The sequence below is a fragment of the Humulus lupulus genome, chromosome 1 (genome assembly GCF_963169125.1).
Source record: "Humulus lupulus chromosome 1, drHumLupu1.1, whole genome shotgun sequence".
Lineage (NCBI taxonomy): Eukaryota > Viridiplantae > Streptophyta > Magnoliopsida > Rosales > Cannabaceae > Humulus > Humulus lupulus.
In genome coordinates, this window is record NC_084793.1 from 8,617,373 (window position 1) to 8,634,661 (window position 17,289).

Consider the following 17,289-nt stretch of genomic DNA (forward strand, 5'->3'; position numbering starts at 1 on the left):
CCAGCAGTCACTCATCTGTTTAAATTAGTGACTTGCTTGTCAGTCACTCATTATGGTTTATCAGAACCTCAAGTGATATTCACTCATCTGTTTAAGAGCTATAAGCTCTGTGTGATTATAATAATAATCATTTGATAATGTTTATATGCAATAATGTGTTTTCTTGCTGGGCTTTAGCTCATGTGTGTGCTATGTGGTGCAGGTAAAGGGAAAGAAAAGCTCACACAGCCTTAAGTGGAAAGCTTAGGTGGTGATATGTACATATGCGGCTGCTTGACCACCACAGCCAAGGAGTTCTCAGAGGAACTAGGGGGTTTACCCTATTTTTTGTCGCTTAGGTCGGCGGGTTTGTAAATTTGAAACAGTAGAGACCTTTTTGAGTTGTAAATAACTTGTAAATGATTTTATGGGCCCAAGAACAGTTTATTATATTTAATAAAATATATCATTTCCTTTATGTTGGTTTTCCACCTTAGCTTGTTAATAACACTTAGAGCACGTTTTTAACCAAAGGACTCGGGTAGCGGGTCAAATTTCTGGTTCACTGATCACCGTAATTGTTCTGGGGTAACCAGGGCGTTACAATGGTTTATCTGCAACTCTAACCAATTTATCGAATTTTGAAGGATCATCAACAAACTCTTCTTGTGCTTCATCAAGAAATTCCATACGATGATCGTCAAAATCACTATAACCCAAATCATCAACCCCTCACCTCCGAAATGGATATGGATCATTATTTTTCAATGATTCCACATTCCAATACCATGTACGATAACTTGTATCAAATCCCCGACAAAATACATGATTATTTATCATGGTAATATTTCCTTTTGATCTATTACCACAATCTATACATGGACAATGAATTCTTTCCGGATCACTACAATTTGTTTGGCAAAATTCTAAAGATTGGTTGAATCCGTCTTGAAATTTTTGTGTTTTTCTATTATCAAGAATTCATGATTTATCCATAATTATAATATCTACCTAATTCCTAAGTCAATAATGAAAAGAAAGTTAATATTGTAATTGAACAAAAATATGTTCAATTAATAAATTATAAAATGAAATGGGCAGAGTTTCCTTTATTTCTATAACATATCCAAAATTCATATGTATTTACAATTTCAACATAAACAAACATCATTATTACATATATTAACCTATAAAACATGTTCAATTAATATATTAATCTTAAAAAAAATTGGGCAGAGTTTCCTCTTTTTATAGCATATTCCAAATTATTACTACATATAAATTCAAATAAAACAAAACATATAACAACACAACATGCATGTTCTCAACCATAAGCCATCGCAGCACACAGAATTCGCAGAACCTACTTCACTAGGACACACATGTTCTCAACCTTCTGTTATCTTTGCAACACACAATTTTATCTCAGAACCTACTTCACTACGGATTAATATCTAATATATTCAAACTCCTTTAACAATAGTTTGTAAATATCAAAAATAAAAATAAAAGATTAAGTAGTAATTATTAATCACCTTCAAAATTAATCTTTAACAATCTGAACACACCTCAAATTCAAACAAATATTTCCTACTGTTGATCGCGTTTTTGGCCAACGACGTGTGAGCGTCAAAAACGATAAAACCTTAAAGAGAAAATAAACGACACAGACGATTTTATAGTGGTTCAGCCCCAATGTGATGGTAATAGCCTAATCCACTTAGAGTTGTGATTATAGATCTACACTCAAGATCAGATGAACCTGAGTCAACCGAGTTTCTTCAGTGTAGATTACAAGAATACAAGCATTCTCTCAAATACAAGTACTCTCTCTCTAGAAAATTCAGATCAAAAGTTCAAAATTCCAAAAGTCCCTTTTATGATGCCATAAGCCTTGTATTTATAGGCTCAAGATCGTACAGATGATATCCCCATAATCAGGATTTTTATTATTCTCATTATATTAAAATTACAATAATATTCATAATATAACAATACACTAAATTTGTGAGATGAACTGAGAGATTCCCGCGTATGCCAAGACCAATTCTTGTTGAAGCCGTTTATGGGAATCTTGACGTAGTCTTGCTCTATCTAGTCGATCCATATCACATTCAGTCTGGTCGGCCAAACCTTCACTGGGCAGACACCCACTTAACTGGGCAGACATGCACTTGGCTGGGCAGACAGGTCATGACTGGTCGGACATGGTCATGACTGGTCGGATATGATCATGACTGGTCAGACAAGGTCATGCGTGGTCGGTCATGACACTTGACTGGCCAGTCAAAACTCTTCATTGGTCTATCGGGTCACTCCTAAGCCAGATCACTTTATCACAACTCTGAGGAGCCAATATATTTATTGACTATTAACGTGTCATTTACGGACCATGCACTGCCACTTGTCACTTCTATTGCCACGTCATCGATCTCCAATTTTTGGGGATAACACCTACAATAAAAACATTGATTAGTAAATATATGGTAATTGAATTGATCCTAAAATAATATAATTACCAAAAATAAACTTTTAAAATATCATTATGTAAATAATATAAAAAATTATGTAAGAAATAATATTATAATATAAAAATTATATAAATAACAATATTATAATATAAAAAATTATGTAAAATACAATTCATTTTAAAGATTTAACATAATTAATATTAACTTTATGAAAAAGCTAATAAATTAGGTAAATAATATAAAAAAATCCCCCAAAATCGAAATATATATTAAAAAAAATCAAGTTTTAGTGATCAATACATGTTCTGAACAATGAAAATATATTCTAATCCTCTATAAACGTTAAAAAACTTTAGAAAAAAAAGCTTGAAAACCACCCTATAAACGTATACATTGAAACCCTATTAAACTCACTCAATATTTATTCATTTTTGCCCTAAAACTTCATAATAAATCAATATTAGATATATTTACATGATTTAAAATATTAATATGCAAGAAAATGAAAAGTGGTGAAACATGTGGCTTGGGACGAAGGCGAAGCCGTACTCTTCTTTCTCGTATGACAAATGGAAAATGAGAGGAAATAGGGTCTCGGGTTTGTTTTGCAGGGAAAGCGGACCTATCTTCGCGGTTCTTTAGCAAAAACGACAGAGAAAAGCAGTTTTCTCGGCCGTTTTCTCTAAAGAATTGTGGAGACTTTTCTCTAAAGAATCGCGGAGAAAAGTCCCTGCCTCCCCACTCTTCAAACTTTACATTACATTTTTTTTTAAAAATCGCAATAAAATATTATGTGGGTATTAAATGTGATATTTATTAGACTCATTTAAATATTTTCTCTGCGTTTTTTTTTTAGATTGAAAAAAAAAACGCAAAGAATATATTTGACTTGTGATCAAGAGAGTTTTGTACTAACTTAAGTATTGAGATGCCTTTAAGCAATTATCTCGAAAAAATATCGTTGGATGTTTTTCAAATCTAACACTATGTCATCGGTTATTTCGTGGAAGAAGTTAATTAACATGAAACATCACCACCACAACAGGTAATTATATATTCATATGAAATGAATCGAGTCAATTATGTGTGTTCAACTCGAGTAACATCAATTATTTTACGAATACTGATTAACAATTCTTCAAGTTTGAATAACCTTATTTGACTACACAATTTATAAACGAATTCATCATGTCATCATAGGGTCCATAGCGAATAAACATGTTAAATATTACGACTTTGCAGTCCTCTAAGTATCTGTTGATAAAAATTCTCTCATCTAATAATCAATAATATGATTAATTTAAAGTCGGCAAAAACTCATTTCTTGTTCATGAAAACCCCACCAGTCAACTTAGTCAATTTTGCACAAACTACAATTTTGAGAGAGAGAGAGAGAGAGAGAGAGAGAAAATACAGTGTCTATATACTAGTTAAGCCATTAAATTAATAACTTATTGTATAGATTAATTCATGTGTACACAAGAGCCAAAAATATAAATACTATGATTAATAACTATATAGAAAGTGTTTTATTTGGTGGTCTTATATAGTAGGGTAGGTAACCGTTTGGTACTCTGTGTTTTTGTAAAGTATCGTTTTAGTACTATGTGTTTACAATAATACTCACTTGGTACCCTGTATTTTAAAATTGTACATATTTGATATTCTGTATTTTAAAATCCTACATATTTAATAACATAAACGAAAATTTAATTAATACAATTTAATCAAATTACTCTCAATTATGAGTTCAAAATTTAAATTTAATTACTTAATTGCATATATCTGATGATAGTTTGGTCATACTAACAAAATTTTATTTATTAAATCTAAGTCTAAAATACTAAATATGTATGATTTAAAAATATAAAGTATCATATGAGAATTATTTAAAAAAGAAAGTACAAAGACGATACTTTGCAAAAATTCATAGTAGCAAATTAGTAAATTCCCGATATAGTATATACTTTATTCTTCATTCGTTGTTATTCAATAATATTCTTCAATAATTCTCTGTGATAATTTTATACTTTATTGCTGTCACGCAAACGCCGTCCTAACAATACAAATTACTAATCCAAATCATATTTTAACATTCAATTAATTAAATATATTTTCTCAACTAAATATATATATATAAAAATATTTTCCACTTGTGAATAAATATGCCGTACGTACGTGTTGAATAATATATATATATATATAAACACGGTAACTAATATGCTTTTGTACATATACATATATATATATATATATATATTATATAGCTTTCTACAGGTCAAAAAATTGGGCAGCTTGGCATTAACAATTCTAATACTCATTTCCCACCAAAAATTACATTTCGTAATAATAATAAAAAAAATTATGATCAATGAAGTGAAACAGAAATATATTAATCAACTTTTTTCTTTTTAAATAATAAATTTCAACTCTATTCTATAGTAACAATTCTGGTAAATCCGCAGATCTAGTGAAGATGTTGTACCAAAAGTCCATATCTTGATCATAGTCAAGATTTGTAGTAGTGATTAAGGCATGGTCTGAAAATTGATTATTCACTGAAAGACCATCCAATAATACCTCTGAATTACTAGTATTATGATCATTAATAATCTCTCCAGATGAGAAAACTTCTGACCAAAAATCATCGTCCATGACATTAATAATGTCGTTATGATCATGATCACCAGTACTAAATGAAGAAGATGAAGATTGATCAGCAGGTGACGACACAACTGGTCTATTATTATTATTATTATTTTCTTCATCATCTTGATCCATGGTGATCATGATGTTGTTGTTGTATTTTGTGTCATCATCATCTTCATCATTTTTAATGACCTGATGATCATCATCACACGACTGCTGATGGCGTTGTCGTTTTGATTTCTGAACGACATGATGATTCTTATTGTTTTGTGTTGTCGTTGTAGAAAGCCTTTTCTTCAGATGAGTATGCCACACATTTTTTATCTCATTATCTGTTCGACCAGGTAATCTCGCTGCTATAGCCGACCATCTATATCAAAAGACAACAAAATCTTATTAAGATTTGCTTTATAAGGATATGCTATCATTAATGTATGTCGCGTTATTAAATCCTATAAAGAATGTTATAATAAGTATGTGTTATATGTGCTATCACATGAATCATTGTTCTGTATCCTTATTATATTCAGAAATAAAATAAGAAACGTGTTTTATATGATCATTTCTTTTAGTGTTTAGAGATAAAATTATAAGCAAGGAAAAAAAAAAAAAACTAATTGATAAAACGTACCTATTGCCCAACATTTCATGAAGGTCGATGATGGTTTCTTCTTCTTCCCTAGTGAAATTGCCTCGTTTAATATCAGGTCTCAAGTAGTTTATCCACCTCAGTCTGCAACTCTTTCCACACCTCAACAGACCTGAAATTACACATACAGATCATGCAATGAATTAATAAAAAATACCCATTTTCACAAACTAATAAAACTCGATATATATAAATTGGAAGAGTGAGAGGGAATGAAAATGAGTTCATACCAGCTTGTTTAGGGAGTGCCCTCCAGTTTCCATGGCCATATCTCTGAATGTAAGAGATGAGAATTTGATCTTCTTCTGAGGTCCATGGACCTTTCTTCAACCCCATCTTCTCACAGCAAGGAGCTCTTCCCATCTTTTCTTTTCTTTTCGTTTCTTTTCTAGCTTTAACCAGCAATTATCACTGTATATATTTCTCTCTCTGTGTTTTGGATGATCTCAATTCAAGTGATCGAGTTTATATATATATATAGCGCACACGAGGGAATCGAAATTCGACTCCTTTGGCCGTATGACATTATTATTATAATATTCAACAGTTGACGCTGTTGAATGTATTCCAAGCCAAGCCTATCACTTCCACGAAACCGGTTTCTCACATCACATTCATATGTGATGACGTGTAGCCATGTGATTGGTCTGTACTAATTAGATCATTTCAAGTCAAAATAAAACGTGCCTATTTTTATATATTTCTTTGTTTAATTTCTTATTCAATAATATGTCATGAGAGGACACTGGTGCTCCTAAATTATTATCACACTCGTTTACTCATGCTGTCTCTTTGTTTTTTGTTTTTTGTTTTGGATTTTATGGTTTTTTTTTTAAATTTATTTTTTCAACACTAATAAACTAAGACTCTTGTTTTGTTTTTATTAACCTGTTTTTCGTTTTTCAGTTTATTTTTATTTATGGATGAAGCTGAACTGGGCTTGTTTGTTTGACTTGGAATTTCAAGTTAGTAATACTTTTATATATAAGTTACTTATGAAATAAATCTATGAAAAATTTCAAAGATATTTTAAAATCCTCGTCCAAAAAAGTTTTTATTTTTATTTTTCGAAGGAATTGAAGTACATTGAGATTTAAATATGTTTTCTTTGAATGGATTAGTTGTAAATGTCAAAGGGATTGTGCTACTTTTCAATAGCGTGGTTTACAAGGTTAGTAGAGCCACTTTATAATTTATTTTCTTTGAAAGTGAAAATATATCTCTATAACTAAAAAAAAAAAAAAAGACAATAATACAACTTTTATTGATAATTTTTTAGTCACAATATATATTTTGTGTGATTAAATGCTATTTTTAGTCGCAACAAAAAATTATTTATGAATATTAAGTCATACTTAATCACATAAGTTGTCACTAATGTAGTTTTAGTCACAACCTATTATTTTTAATGATAAAGTTTGTTGTGACTAAAAATACATTTAGTGACAACAAATTGTAATTTGTATGACTAATACTTTTAGCCACGAACTTTTTAGTGAATGCACAAATAAGATAATTTTTCTTTAGTCACAAATTTTTTACTTGTATTCACAATTTATTGAGACTAAAACTAAGATTTTTTGCATCATACATCACAATTAAAACCATATAAAAGAAGAAGAAGGGTAATTTAATAATAAAATTGAAATCATGATATTGGTAAAAGTGTTATATAGTTTATTTTAATTAGAGAAAAAAATATTCTACCACCCAGTAAGAATGCAAAACGCAGTCATTTCTTTAGATGTAAAATATCATTAATTAATTAAACTATTTTCATCAAACGAAAAAGGACATAAAGTAGACAAAATTCATGACAAAAATTATTAATACCTTTGAAAATCTTTAATATATATATAATTCACTTCCAACTAAAATCTAAAATTGTTCATATACCAAAACTTCTCTAATTACCAGTTGTCAATAAGTTATAATTAATCATTTAATTTTTTATATATATATATATATTACAAATGAGTGGAGGGATTAAGGGATGCTTACTAATTTATGAGAAAATATTAAAATTATGAACAGAATGAGAAAATAGATGCTTTAAAAAATCAGACAATAAAAAACTCAAAGTAATATTAAAGGTCAAAAAGTAATGAAAAAAAAACGGTTTGAATATGCTTAAATATATGTATTAATTAATGATTAATTAAAGTGAAAGCAGGTGCACGTACGTATATATTAATACAATATCCATTATTTATTTGCAATCGAAATATATTTATATATTTTATATTTTAAAAAATATGTTTATAACATTATATATAGAATAATTACGTTGGTACATGCGTAACAGCGTCGTATATTCCACCCCTCTCCTTATGTCGATATAATCCATTTCTCTACTTACAAAAAGTAGTTTGATTTTTTGTATTTGTTTGGAATATTATTATATATTCATTTTATATATAAACAAATACATGTGGGGGTGACTGACGAGTCAAAAAAAGAAGCTACAACTAGTACAAGTACTGCCCTTAGATCACACATATAAATATTTAATTATTATTTTCTAAATCTCCTATAAATGAGATGATGAGATCATTACAATTTACATTAGTCATAATAATACTAATAGATTAAACTAAGTAGTTCTTTTGAAGAAGACTAAAATCGATTGCTTTCTATGAAATACATTTGAACACACTACAACAACAAAATATACTTTTATGGGCAATTATTTGACATTGGGGGCGCCATGTTGCTTCTAAAAAGTCGTGCCCTAAAGAAAAAACGCTAATATGCATTATTAGCGACGACACATAAAGTCGTCCTTAATAAACAAACATTAGGAGCGACAATATCGCCCCTAATACTTTACTAGTCGCCCAAAAAAAGATGCTCTTAGAATCAATTTTCACTCCTAATAATGGAAAGTTGTCCCTGATGTTGTAGAAAAAATCGCCGCTAATAGTAGAAAAAGTCGCTCATAATAAGTTCTCTAATTAGTAATACTTGTCCACGGTGATATCAGAGACGAAGACGCCTTGTCGCCGCTGATAATGGAATTATAAGCAGCCATCCCTAAAATCTTTTTTTTTCTTGTAGTGAATGTTATACATGATAGTTTAGTTTAATTAATTAAAAAAATTGCCAACTTTTTTGTTCCTTTTTTACTAAGTAAGTTTTCTATTCAAAAGTCATAGTAATTAATTAAATAAATAAGGTGGTCAAGTCCAAGAGATTTGGGACATGTATGATCTCTTTATATTGGGAGTGACTATAATGCTTCTTTTTTTTGTTTTTGACACGTGAAAAATTATAATCTCAACTTTTTTATTCGACGTTATACATTGTAGTTATTTAAACAACTTGCTGAAAATAATGTTAAAACAACGTGTACGTGTATGTATTTTTTTTATACATGTGTGAAACAGATTGTTTGAACATTTCTTTCAGCATAATAAATTATTCAGAATTTTTCTAAAATTTATAGGATATTCTAAATAACTACAATGTGTACAATTATTAAAAAATATATAATTATAATTATCCAAGTGCTGAAAACAAAAAGAAGTACACCGATATTGATGTTCTAGTAAATGCACTACAGTCGCCGTGGTGGATTGATTATTATTGTCCAAAACTCCAATTTAAAGGTGCTTTACTTAGCTAGTTGATCTCAAGTTTCTTAAAGTCGTGGTCATCCTTTGCAGAGTTAAATAATTCAAGAAATTTGACTCAATAATTGTAGAATCAAGAAACCATTTTCAACACCATATATGAAACTTAATTATCTTATAATAAATACTATAATGTGGGACAGAAAACCCACTCAGTTCATTCATTTGAAGCATCGCATAGCCGCACCACTAACAAGATTTGAAATCATAATGAATTGGATTTCCAACCATTTCATACCTTGAATTAATATTGTTTATAAGCCATTAATTAGTTTAAAAATTGTTGATAAATGTTATCAAACATATACATATGTATACAACGTGTTAATTAATCTCTAATATATGATTTATTATTAAGAAAAAAAAAGAAAATGATAAAATCACTGCATATTCCTACTTTGGATTAGTAGTGTGAAAAATAAAATATGAAGGCTGCTAAGTTCACACACAGACACAGTATAGGTATAGTACTTCGTACTTGGTCTACTACTGGTGGAGAGCTCACTACCTATAAGATAGCATTGTCTTAAGTCGATCGAAATAAAATAAAATAAAATCACTGGCAAAAAAAGTAAGACAATCTTCAAAATCACACATATATAAATATTGGTTTTAGATTCTGTTCCTTTTTTAAAAAAAATAATAATAATTTAATAAATCGTGTTATTAACTGTAAACCGGCTTTGTTTTATATACTTAGATTTAGATTTTGACAGATTCTGAACTTTAATTTGATTTATCTAAACTTTTAAATAGAATTATATATTATTATTATTATTTTAAATATTATTATTATAATAATATTCAAGAGTAAATATTTAATATTTATATTAATATAAATTTAAATATTATAAAATATCCTTATAATAATAACATATAGTACATAATTTTAATTTTTATTAAAAAATTATTATTTATGTTTAAAATATTATCATATTATATATGTATATATTTTTAAAAAAAATATAAATAATATTTTAATTTAATTTTTCATTTAATATGTTTATGTCATTATTTTATATGCATATATGATTTATTTATTTAAAATTTATATAATAATAATAATATAAATTTAATAAATAAATATAAGCAAAAATATAACTTGTTTGTATCTAGTGATATTACATGTGAATACAACCCTAGAATAATTATAATTTTCTTTTGGCTGTACTAGTGATGGCCAGTCTCCACTGTAGAATAGCACGAAATATACTACATATAATGACGGAACTAAGGGACCATGGTCCCCTATTTTTATTTTAACATTTTAGTATATAATATATATATTTTTAAAGGCAATTCTTTAGTTCCTCTCTTGCCTTGGAGGGACTAAATCCATCATAGATTTTTAACCATTAGATTTAACTATAAAGATTGTCAACTATCAGATCAATTTATTTTGTAAAAATTTGTTAAAATACCACACTACCCTTAAAAACTTGTAACTGGTTAGAATTTTTTTTCGGTGAGGTCTATTACTCTTTATCAATCAATTGCTTAAAAAAAAAAGCAATCCTTCGTCTCTCTTCTTCCCTCACGTCCATCATCTGTGCATGCATTTCCTTCTCACTTTAAAAGACCATATTTGTCTTCCCATCTCAATCCTTGTCGGCATGGCTGCTGTAACCTCAAGAATGCAACTCTAACTCAGTGGACCCAGTCAATTTTCTATTCCACCCAACTGTCAAGTCGACTCTAACTCTGAATCTCCCTTTCCTATTATATCTATTATTTGTTTGTGTATTTTTTGTTGGGCATTAGATATATGTTGATTCTTCTTTTGGATATACTCCATGAATCAGTCATTTCTACTGGTTGTAAAATATCTCTATCTCTTTCATTCTCCTGGGTTGGCGGCGACAAGGAGTAGAGCACAGACACGAGGCTAGAAACGGTGGCTCAACTTCTCCATTACGGTGGTTTTATTTGAGGTTACTTAAGCTTGAAGTAGCTTGTCAGATAAGAGTGTACGTTAGGAAACCTCTCGTTCTCTCTCTCGACGGTCCGTTTTACCGTTTGAGCGTTTTCGAATATATCTTGAGTTCTAGGAGTCGGAATCAAGCGAGGGTCGAGGCATAGCGATCCTAGGAAAGAATAGAAGCTTCTTAGCCGAAGGATTTGACGGAAAACAACCCAATCAAAGGTAATTGAAGTTTAAGTTTTGAGTTATTTCGAGTTTCTAAGCTTTGAATTGATTTTGTGAATCGTTGAGTTTTCGGTTTGTTTGAACCTTGGGTTTTGAGGGTTTTGAGGTATTGGGAAGCTTGGGAACTTTGTTTTGATGATTGGGGAATGTTTAGGTGTGTTTTTGGGGACTTTGAAGTGTTGAAAACACGTTGGAGAATGGTTCTGGGTTGGGCACCGCGGCCCTAGCTCGAGTTAGCAGGTGGCCTTTCTGTTTCGCTGGGCGGCGCGGCCCTTGTGTGGGGCGCCGCGGCGCTTGCCTCTGGAAATTCTGGGGGCCGCGGCCCAAGGTGCTAGGGCCGCAGCCCTTGCCCTGTTTTCACCCCGTTTGCTCGTTTTGACCCCGGTAACTTAGCTATGGGCCTCGAGAGTGTCCCTACTACTTGGATTAGTTTGGATTGATCTCTGGGAGGCTAGATATTGGTTTGAAAACCTTTGGGTTATCATGTTATTGATGGTGTTCCATGTTTGGTTATGATTAGGTGACCGCTAAGGGCTTAAAGGTTGACCGTTCTCAAGGGTCGTTCTTATATTGGTTCTAGCTCGGATTTGAGGTAAGAAAACTGCACCCTGTGTATATGAGACATGCATGACTATTATGATGCATGTCGGTTGATTATTATGTATGACATGCATGGCTATCCTTGATGCATGTTGGTTGACTGTTAAATGTGACATGCATGGCTGTTATTGGTGCATGTTGGATTGTTGAATATGTTGCATATGATGCATAAGAAACATGTGATTAGGACATGCTTTGTATACCGGGTATGATATTGTTCAGAGCTTGAGCCTCTGTGGTTGTGCATGGTCCTAACTATACTGGTATCTGTTAGTAAGCATGCTAAATACCTTGTTTGTGGACATTGGACATGTGATATATGTTTGGTGGCATGGCTTACCTGTGTATGGCGCTGACTTACTAGTCAGAATCGACAATGGTGTCAAATCCGTCTGTGAAGCTGTGACTTATTAGTTAAGTTCACCACGGGCTGAGCACTGGTCGTGTTTTACCGACCTAAGGGTCAGAGGTGGCAGTGCGTTGTGAACGCCGGGCCAAATAAAGATTAGATCTAATCGAGGTCGGCATTGAATGACTCATATGGGGTATTAGTGCTGGACCGACCGGAAGGTCAATGAGAACTATAAGCGCTTGCCTGGTCTACGACCAGATGACTATAGCCAAGGTATATGACCCCGGTGACTGTTTGTCACATGGCTAAGGGACGTTGTCCATAGGTTCGACACTAGAGTCGTGAGGAAGGTTATGTTGGTGATTAATCACCTTGCACCTGTCCTAAACGAACCTAAGAAAGAATCACTTATCAGTTGAGCCCTGGTGACCCTATCATCACATGGCTAGAGGGAGCGATGCTCATTATTGTGACTTTTGGCTATTGTCACCTACCTGTATGGACCGTTGGTTCTGAATGGTTACCTTGGTTATTGTTGATATTATATCATGATGTATTATGTTTTCTTGCTGGGCTTCGGCTCACGGGTGCTACGTGGTGCAGGTAAAGGCAAAAGGAAGCTGGACCATCCTTGAGTTGGAGAGCTTAGGTGATGACGTGTTCATATGCAGCTGCTCGTCCACCACGGCCGAGGTTTAAAGTGGAATTAGGGTTGAACCCTGTTTTGCCGCTTAGAACGGCCTGTTGTAAATATTTTATGTAATAGACTCTGAAATTATATTTTCGGGATCCCAATGTATATGTTAAACGTTATAGTGAAACGTTACATCTTAACCAAAGTTTTTAATCCCTAAACCGCTAATCATACTTAGTTCACGATTTTGGCCAAATGACTCGATTAGCGAGTTAAGCACTGTTTACAAGGCACACCGTAATTGTCCCAGGAGTTGGGGCGTTACAACCACCATAGATGATTATCGAACTCCAATATTCATAAGTTTCAAGCAATATTAAAACTCAGTTTGAGTTAGCACTTTGGTTCCCGCATTAGCAGGATTCTCTTCGGTTGGTACTTTCTCCAGTTCTATAACACCTTGTTCTATCTTATCCCTTATCTAGTAGAGTCTCACATCTATATGCGTAGACCTTTCTTGATAAACAAGACTTTTGCATAGATGTATGAATGACTAGCTATCAGAGTAAACTACCACTTTATCCTTTAAAGCTTTGAGTTCCTCAAGTACACCTTTAAGACAAATTGCTTCTTTAAACGCCTCTGTTGTAGACATAATGTAACGACCCAGAATCACTAATGTGGCTTAAGGGCCTTGGTTAGTGTGCCGGGAGGGCATAATTGGTTTATGTGTGTGAATTTATTAAATTAACGTGTGATTATATGATAAACATGTTATATGGCTATGTGAATGTAAATGTGGTTGTATGCTATATTTGTGAGAACCACATTATTATGTGGGTAAGCCTGCAGCGCGCGACTCGAGGCGATCATAGGGAGCTAGTTAACGGGAAAGTCACAACGGGGCTTAATGTTTGACCTGGGGCATGTCAAGGGGTAATTGGGGTATTAGATGATTACTTGGGTTATCGGGTTATGAAAATAAATATATGGAGATATATTTGAGGTTAGGAAGCCTAGGCGGTAATATTGGGAAATTTTACCATTTTGCCCCCGGGACGTTTTCGGTACCCCGAGCCTCGGGATTGATTTAATTAGACTAAGTAAGCAGAAAGCAGTAGAACAAAAGACACAAACTGACCCTTGAACATCTCTTCTCTCTTCTTCTCTTTTCTCTCTCAAGAAGGCTATAGAAGCCTAAGGTGAATCAGTTGGAATTCTGTGTTTTGAGCTGAGTTTGTGAGGGATTAGCCTAGCTCTAGCTAAGGGACACTCAATCAGGACCAAGGTAAGAACTGAATTTCATTCTTGAACACTAGAATTCTGAGTTTTGGCTGAGTATTAAAGGTGTTTATGGTTTTGATGTTTAAGGGTTGAATTGAAGCTGAGGTTTTAGCTCAGAAGTTGTTGAGGAAGTGGATCATCAAGGAAGGTAAGCTTCAATTCGTAGTTTAGAGTCTAAAATCTGAGTTTGCATGACTGGTTCTTGAGTTCTTTAGTTGTTGGGTTTCAAAAATCAAAGTGGAGTTTTGATGAGTTTTTAAGCTGGATTTCTGTTGGATTATGTTGTTAGAATCATGTTAAAAGTCTTGTGATCAATGGGTTTTGGAATTAGGATGATTTGGGGTGGTTTTGAATAAGGTTAGGATGTTAGGAATGGTGGTTTTTTTGGGCACGAAGGGTTGGGCCGCGGCTCTGTTCTAGAGCGCTGCAGCCCTGCGAAGCAAGGAAGAGCCAAGGAGGCTCTCAGTGGGGAAGCGCCGCGGCGCCTTAGGGCAGGGCCGCGGTGCGTGTTTGTCTTCAGAGAGGCTTAGCCTCTGTTTCAGGGGCGGGCCGCGGCTAGGTTTCAAGGGCCGCAACCCTTGAGGGCATCTTTGATCTTTTGGACGTTTTAAGAGCGGGAACCTAACCTAGGGTGCTCGGGATCGATTCCACCGCTGTGTTTGGTGGAATTCGATGTCCCGAAAGCTAAAACTCCACCCAGAAATATTAACGCGATTATTAATGGTACTCCCTATCTTGGTTGTGACTAGGTATTAAGCTAGGGCTCGGGTGGCGGATCGTGCTCGAGAGGCGTCGCTCGTAATTAGTGAACTTAGAAACTAAAGGTAAGAAAACTACACCCGGTTGTGGAATTATAATGGGACTAAGGGTTCCTTATTTTGTATGCTTTGTAAAGGATGGTATTATGCCATGTAAACAGTAAACCAACGACCTAAGAGTGCTGAAGTTTACACTAGCGCATAGGGCGCGGCTCGTCCACTAGTAGTTGAGGACAGCTTGTTATGCACTGAGTTTGGTTTAAGCGGGCCAGTGTCAGTGGGGTAAACAGAGGGTGCGACCTAAAGTGTCGACCCTGACTATTATATGATTTGTTTGTTATTATTGTTTGGTGAGTTGTTATGCTGTATAGCTAGGTGATGATTAGCTAACTCTCTGGTTGAATCTCCATGTTTTGTGAATATTGTGGTATGTTAAGTGTATGAACGTGCTTAAGGGTTACCCAAATATTACTGTGGCTTGTTATGTAATGAGATATGTTTTCTTGCTGGGCCTTGGCTCACGGGTGCTACGTGGTGCAGGTAAAGGAAAGGGCAAGCTTGATCAGCCCTGATTTGGAGAGCTCTGAGAGCAGAATGTACATGATTAGCTGCTCAGCCGCCACGATTGAGGGGAGACAGGGACATGAATACCATAAACTTCTGTTTTGTCTTTAGAAGGGCTGGTGGTTGTCTGTACATTGGAAATTTTGTAAATAGACTTTTAAACGCTATTTCTTTTAGGATCCCATATGTAAATCTTTAATTATATGGTAAGTATCTTTTGAGACCAAAACCTTTTAACCCTAGCACTCTAATGACTTTAGAATTCACGTTTTAAACTGTTTGACTTGATTAGCAAGTCCTGCACCTTAATAAACACACAATGTAGCGGTATTGGCTATCCAGGGCGTTACACATAAATTCTGCTTCCGTGGAAGACAATGCCACAATAGGCTGAAGTTGAGACTTCCAAGTGATACAACAATCATTTAGAAGAAAACAATAGGAAGTAAAAGATTTCCTAGTGTCCTTAGTTGATGCATAATCAGCATCAACATATCCCTCAAGACAAATTTGTCTTTTAGTCTTTTTGAATAATAAACCATGATTTAAAGTAGACTTAAGATACCTTAATAGCCACATGAGCCCCTTCTAATGATCTTCACCTGGTTTGGACATGTATCGACATAGACATTTACTGAGTGCGTAATGTCAGGTCTGGTGCTAATCATAGCATACATTACACTTCCAATTGCACTTCCGATTGCTTCTGCATATGGAATTTTTTACATGAATTCTTCCTCAGCTTCAGTTTTAGGTGATTGGTCTGTTGACAAATCAAAATGACCAGCTAAAGGAACGACCATATTCTTAGCATGTGTCATATTAAATTTCTGAATCACAAACTCCAAGTATTGTCTCTGAGCTAAAACCATTTGTCCTTTCCCTTTATATCTATGAATGTAGATGCCAAGAATTTTCCTTGCAACCCCATGTCTTTCATTTCAAATTATCTATTCAAAACCTGTTTCAACTTATTAATTTTGCTCATATCTCTTCCCATAATCAGCATGTCATCTACATAGATTGAGAGATGTTAGATAATATATATTATGCTAAATGGAAATGTGGAAAACCAAAATACAATTATATGCAAAAACTATAATAAACAAGGTAATATTAATCAAAGAAATGTTACAACTCAATTGCACAAAAATACAAGTAAATAGAAAGATGTAGAAGAAGAAGATTACAAATCAAAACAATGATAATACAAGTAAAATAGGAACAACAAGATCAAAAGAATGAAATAATAATAATAATAATAAGAAGAACAGAAACCCTCACACAACCAAAATGTAGAGTAGTGGGGATCACCAACTTGAACAAGATTCAAAACCTTTGTTCAAAAACTTATTTCACCCTATTCTCTAAGCACTAAGAGATCTCTCAAGAAAATAGCTCTCTTGAATTATCAAGCCTCTATGGTGTATTTTTCCAGCCAAGTGCTTTGTGGATAGAAAATGGTGTGTCTTACAAGTGAGCATTAGACTCCTATTTATAGAGTTTGAGTTACCCTTTGAATTTCAAATTCCACCAACCTCCATGGCTGTTACCAATGTTTAATTGAATGT

General features: G+C 33.3%; 1 protein-coding gene across 1 annotated transcript; it reads right to left on the reverse strand.

The window, feature by feature from the left end:
- Positions 1 to 4,666: 4,666 nt before the first annotated feature.
- LOC133785166 (transcription factor MYB14-like) lies at positions 4,667 to 6,198 on the reverse strand. Its single transcript, XM_062224425.1, has 3 exons — positions 5,979 to 6,198; positions 5,731 to 5,860; positions 4,667 to 5,469 (listed from the first exon to the last, which is right to left on the reverse strand). Exons 1-3 carry the CDS (start codon positions 6,109 to 6,111, stop codon positions 4,887 to 4,889), a joined length of 846 nt encoding a protein of 281 aa, XP_062080409.1. The 5' UTR covers positions 6,112 to 6,198; the 3' UTR covers positions 4,667 to 4,886.
- Between the last annotated feature and the right edge of the window lie 11,091 nt (positions 6,199 to 17,289).